At 51.4% G+C, this 6,000-nt stretch overlaps 1 protein-coding gene across 8 annotated transcripts in view; it reads left to right on the plus strand.

Annotated features, from left to right (window-relative positions):
• CIT (citron rho-interacting serine/threonine kinase) overlaps window positions 1–4,417 on the plus strand; it is a 141,605-nt gene extending 137,188 nt beyond the window's left edge. For 6 of the 8 annotated variants that reach the window (XM_045842962.1, XM_045842992.1, XM_045842998.1 and 3 more), the window contains 2 exons: window positions 950–1,253; window positions 2,006–4,417. In XM_045842962.1, coding sequence (XP_045698918.1) covers window positions 950–1,253; window positions 2,006–2,029 — 328 coding nt within the window. In that variant the 3' untranslated portion in view covers window positions 2,030–4,417. The remainder of the gene's footprint in view (window positions 1–949; window positions 1,254–2,005) is intronic. The other 2 variants (XM_045842982.1, XM_045842972.1) reach the window with 2 other exon arrangements.
• The last annotated feature ends 1,583 nt before the right edge of the window (window positions 4,418–6,000 follow it).

The following is a 6,000-nucleotide window of genomic DNA, read 5'->3' on the forward strand; positions in this document are numbered from 1 at the left end:
GTGGGAGGAGTTGACTTGGAAGGCTGCATTCATTCTCTCTGGAGTTCGGGGTGTTGTTTCTCCATAGAGATGGTGAGGCACACGTGTGCGGAAATTGTCGTTTGCAGTGCCCGGGCCAGGGCTGGGTGCAGGGTAGGACTGGTTGTGCGAAAATGCCTCAGTATTTCTAACAGTTTGGTTATTAACCATCAACCTCTGGGGCCCAGGACATTTTCTGAGCCAGCTACACTGTTTTTTTTATCTGCCCTGCTCAGTTTCCCATTTGGATCAGGCCTGATCCCTACACCTCTCACATCAGCACTGGGTTGCCACAAGGACTCAGAAAGCCACCTGGAGGGAGAGGTGACCAAACACCAGGCCCGGGACTGGGACGGAAATGGCAACTGACAATGATGAGAACAGGCTTTCTCAACACTGCTCCCTTACACTGGGCCTTTGCGCAGGCTTAACCTCTAAATGAAGACACCCCGCTGTACTTTCTGGGCTCTGGAAAAGACTAGGTCAAAGGACACAGTGTGGGGATTATGACATCACACTGACCTGCACTGGAGCCCCAGTCTGTAGTCCACTAGCCCGGGCCAGCCTCCAGCCTGTCTGTGTCTCTATTTTCTTGTCTGTAAGACGAGGTCCTGCTTGTTCCCAGCTTGTAGTGCTGTCGTGATGATTTAATGACAGTATGACAGTAAGAGCTGAGCACTGGGCCCGGCACACAGTAGGTGCTCAGTACATAAAAGCCTGCTCCGAGACCAGGAAGCTTGATTTCCTTTTGTCGTCGTATTTGTGTTCTGCCCTGCCCTCCCTACTGAAACGAACCACACAAAAAGCCTGAGAACTCCAGGTGGGACCCTTTTCTCATAATCAGTGGTGAGCTTGGGCAGTGGGGGTTTCTCAGAGAAGTGCCCCTATGGGGTTGTGACTCCTTAGTGCTCCCTCCCTCTCCTGTTGCCAGCAGCCCCAACAAGCGAGGCCCGCCGACGTACAACGAGCACATCACCAAGCGTGTGGCCTCCAGCCCAGCGCCGCCTGAAGGTCCCAGCCACCCGAGAGAGCCAAGCACACCCCACCGCTACCGAGAGGGGAGGACGGAGCTGCGCAGGGACAAGTCTCCCGGCCGCCCCCTGGAGCGGGAGAAGTCCCCGGGCCGCGTGCTCAGCACTCGGAGGGAGCGGTCCCCCGGGAGGCTGTTCGAGGACAGCAGCAGGGGCCGGCTCCCCGCGGGGGCCGTGAGGACACCCCTGTCCCAGGTAAACAAGGTGAGGCGCCTTCGGAGGCCAGAGGGGTGACTGGGATGCGGGGTCCCCTCAGGGCCACTGTTGAAAAAAGGAACTCTGCAGTTCAGATTTGGTGTCACATAGGAGGTTAGGAAGAAAACGTACTCCCATTTCAGAAGAGAAACAGGCAGTGCGTGTGTGTGAATGTGCACCTCGAAGCGTGAGAGCTAGCAGAGAGAGTAATAGCTGCAGAGGCATCGCTCCCTTCCTCAGAGGAAACTGGCGTTAGCAGTTAGAGTCTGTGCACGTAAGCAGATGTGTGTGTGTTCTTACACACACACGTGCTCTACGAAACATCCTAGGACTTACCCTTTTCAAACACACATGCAAATATACACAGACATCAAAACATTTTCCGGAAGGCTGCACAGAAACTGGAAACAGTGGCTGCCTCCTGGAAGAACTTGGAGCCTTCTTTCCCCAGAAGCTGGCGTTCCGGATTGCCCTTTTCTTCTGAGGCCGTCTGCACGCCGGTTCAGGGGGGAGGGAGGGCGTCTGAGTGGTTTTTCCTCATCTCCTCTGCTTCACGGTGTGATTGTGTGTGTGGGGGGCAAAACAGTGGAAATACACGGACAGCTTCTGGGACTTTGCATTGAATTTCAGTCCCTGTTGGACTCCAAGCTCTGAAGGCAGCCCTGCTAGTGGGTGCCACCCCACAGAGCTGAGAGGAGGTACGAGGTGCTGCCGACTGCCTGTCTGGGTTATGCAAAAACCACTCCTTCTTTTGCTCCTAGGTCTGGGACCAGTCTTCAGTATAAAGCTGTCAGAAAAACCAACCCCTCATCTTAATCTGCAGGAAAACACCAAACACACTCTGGAACTCTGCTGAAGGGGACCCCAGCGCCCATCTGCTCAGCCGCCCGACGGCACAGCTGGGCCCAGACCCACCTCAGCGCGGACACCCCTGCGTCCAGGGGGTGCGGGGGGCTGAGGCTCGTAGGAGCTGCCGGCACCTTCCTGCAGTCATCCTCGCCGCACTTTGTTACTCTTTCAGAGCGTTCGCGAACTTTTGTACCCGGCTCTAGCCTGTACCAGTTCATCAACGGAAACCAACCGGGCACCAACGACAACGTGGTTAGAATCCTAGTTAACAGCTACTTTAAGATCCTAGGGTTGGTTTTTATTTTCCAGTTTTTTTCTTTCTTTCTTTCCTTCCTTCTTCTTTTTTTTTTTAAAGACAACAGAATTCTTACTAGATTTGAATAGCAATGTATTTCCTGTTGTAGTCATTTTTAGCTAGATCCCACCATCAGGTCTTTGCTCCTGAAACATATTGTAGAAGAGTCCCTGCCAGTTGGCTAACCTCCTGCACTCACATGGGTTCACCCTCATTCTTGCCCATTCTCACAGATGGCCCTGTTTTACCCAGGGTGACATTTTAGCCAAATGTTTACTGTTCTCATTGCCTTTTATGGCCTTGACGACTTCCCCTCCCACCAGCTGAGAATGTATGGAGGTCATCAGGCCTCAGCTCGGAGGCAGTGACTTGGGGCCAAGGGACCTCGAGGAACTTCCCCTCCCCGCCCCTCAGTGTCATCTCCCCAGCCTGCTGTCCCCGCTTTCCGTGTAGCTTTGGCCAGGAAAGCATGCAATAGATTTGCTCTGAGCCCAGTGCTCATGGGTCTCTGGGCCCGGGAGGGGACCGGGGGCACCCACCTCCTGTCCGTGATGGCGCACTGTTCCCCGCCCCGGGATGGGCGGGAAGAGGCCCGTCCCGGAGTGCTGCATGGCGGTTCACTGCATGTGCTGCCCCCCGACCTGGCTGGCCCCCTCGGGCTGCTCCACCAATGTCCTAGGACCATACCATAGCTCCCGCCGAACCGAGCCCCTCTGACGACTTGCCGACTCACTGGCCACAACAAGCTGCAGTCTGTAGCACTGAACAAACAAAACCAAACGCTCAAGCCTTACGACCAGAGAAGGATTTCAGCAAACCACCACCTCACACATTCACGCTTCCTGCCGACTCCCACACGGACGACTCTGTTCACACAAAACCCAGCACGGTTCTACCCCACAAAACTGTGACTTCCCAGACGAGCCTTTCCCTAGGGCTAGACCGAGACCAGGAAGCTTGAGGAGGAAGCCGCAGCTCAGCTCCCCCACTGCCGGGGTCCGGAAGTCCTCACCAGGTGCAGCGCGGCTCGCCCTGTTTCTACCCTCTGACGGCTAGTGAATTCCTGGCGACTGGTAAAGAACCAACTTAGAGGCTTTGCAGTTGGCAAGCTAACTAGCGGCCTTATTTCTGCCTTTAATCTCCCACAAGGCACCTCTTGCTTCGGATTCTCCATGACTCTTAGGCATGCCTCCGACAACCAAGGCACATCCTAGGTAGGCTGGCCGGTAGACCTGTTTCCACCTCAGCAGGTGAACATGACCGTGTTCCAACCCATGTGTCCACAGACCACTTTCCAGATTGCAGCCTGGCCCCCGTCCTGGCTCCTTCCTGCTCATCTCTTAACCTAAGTGCTTTCTCATCCCAAACGCCCGTGATCCTCCGCGGTGTGGCACCCTTGGCCAGTGTCAAGCTGTCGCGTGTCATGTGTTGCTTAGAGTCTTCGGGGTCATACTGCATCTCCTCCGTCCCCCAGGGCAGGTCCGACTGAATGTTTGCTGAAGTTTTTGTCTCTTGGTCCACAAGTATTTGGAAGGTCACTGAAGACTGGTCTTTCAGTCTTGGCATTTCATTTAGGATCTCCACCGAGAACGGGCTCTAGGGCCCCGAACGTGTATATCGTGTCTCATTTGTGAAACGCTTCCTGCTATAGAACTAGCTCAAAAGACTGTACATATTTACAAGAAACTTTATATTCGTAAAAAAAAAAAAAGGAAATTGAATTGGTTTCTACTTTTTTATTGTACAAGGTGCATTTTTCACCACTTACTTTCGGTTTCAATGGTGGTAGCTGTGGACGGCCATCTTCCCTGGAGGGTGGGGAGCTCCGTGTGACCACCGAGATGCCAGCAGGAAATAATTGCAACACGAAATTGCAGTCAAAAGCTTCTTAGCATAAACAAGATTCTAGGTCTCCAAAAGTACAGGCTTTTTCTTCATTACTTTTTTATTCAGAACGAGGAAAGGAACACTTCAAGATCCGCCTTGAGAGGAATGAATGAACTTTGCTGTTGAACAAATAGTAAAATAAAGCAATGATTTAAAATGTTTGCTTTAGTGCAGTGACCTCTTCTTTTCCTGAGCGAGAACATAAAAGTGCTGAGTACGGCCAGTGTCAGCACAGGCTTGTTATCGCGGCCTGGGCCCTCCCTCGCCCACGAGGCTGTGTCTCTGTGTCTCTGGGGCGGTGGGAACCACACAGAGCTCAGAGCACACTGCCCCCCCGGAGTCAAGAGACTGGCGATGTTCTTTCCTAAGGCGCGACCTTGCCCATGTTTGGTCAGCACTTCCAATGAGCCATAAAGCGGCTATGGAGGTCACTCTGTAGGACTGCAGAACTGGAAAGCTCCTTATGCAGTCAGGCCATTTCAAAAGGGTTACTCGAGAAAGGATTGCCCAGCTTCCCTGGGATGCAGCTGACCAGGAAAAGCCACCTTAAAATTCCTCTCATCCATTAGGAGGCCATAGTAATTTAAAGATGTAGATAGATTTCTTTGGGGGGAGGAGTTCAGATCAAGGTAATTTAAAGTGTACATATTCCTATTTTTTTAAAGATTTTATTTATTCATTTTTAGAGAGGGAAGGGAGGGAGAAAGAGAGAAACATCAATGTGCAGTTGCTGGGGGCCAGGGCCTGCAACCCAGGCATGTGCCCTGACTGGGAATCGAACCTGCGACACTTTGGTTCTCAGCCCGCGCTCAATCCACTGAGCTATGCCAGCCAGGGCATATTCCTATTTTTAACTAGTTGAATTTTTATAGTCTACAAGGAAAAATTTTTTCTATGATTTTTTTCCCCAGTTTTACTAAAATTTTCCTTGATCCAGATAAGGACATCAGTTTTGGCAATGGGTGATTTTTCTCACGGCTCCTGCTGCTTTTAGTCTTTGATGTTTGTTTGTTTTCTGAAGTAACCTGACTGCAGTTAAAATCCGACTTACAGTGGTGTATCTCACATGGCTGGCGGCGGGAACCGTGGTTGTAATTCTGATCCTCTGTTCCCTTTTACTGTTAGGAATAAAAATCTGCCCAAGGTCATAACTATAATAACGAAATAATTGAGAAGATGAGCCCGTGAAATGTTGGAACCTTTCTTGTATTAGAAAAAGTCCATGAAATGTCAACCAGACATATCAGTCACTGCCCCGAGGGTTCTCATCGACCACAGAGTACTTCTAAAGCGTCAGTAAACGTGGTTTGTTCCAAAAGGAATGCGCCAGGAAGGTCCCTGGAACCCTCAGGAATGACCTCCGAGAAACAACCCACACGCTACTCAGCCGCACCACATTCCTGTGACTTAAGCACAAAACTCGGTGCCATGTTCCTGCTCTTACAGTTTAGTTTTCAAAAGACTAAAGAGGCTGACTAAACAGGCAAATCCCCTAACCCTGAAAACCCTTGAGGATTTGGGGACTTAGGCCAAAAAGGGACGATTGGCTATTAAGCCATAGGACTGAACTTGTGTGCTTGTCTTCAGATTGGGTCTCTTGAACGTGGTTGGCTTTAGAAACCTTCACACAGATTTAAGTCTAAAGCCTCAAATCTATGCCCACGGGTAGGTGGGACTAGTTAAACTTTCAGTCTCAATACAACAGTTAAAGAGGCTTGTTCCCGT

Source organism: Phyllostomus hastatus, unplaced genomic scaffold (genome assembly GCF_019186645.2).
Source record: "Phyllostomus hastatus isolate PE091 unplaced genomic scaffold, TTU_PhHast_1.1 phas_contig_1162, whole genome shotgun sequence".
NCBI classification, from domain to species: Eukaryota; Metazoa; Chordata; class Mammalia; order Chiroptera; family Phyllostomidae; genus Phyllostomus; species Phyllostomus hastatus.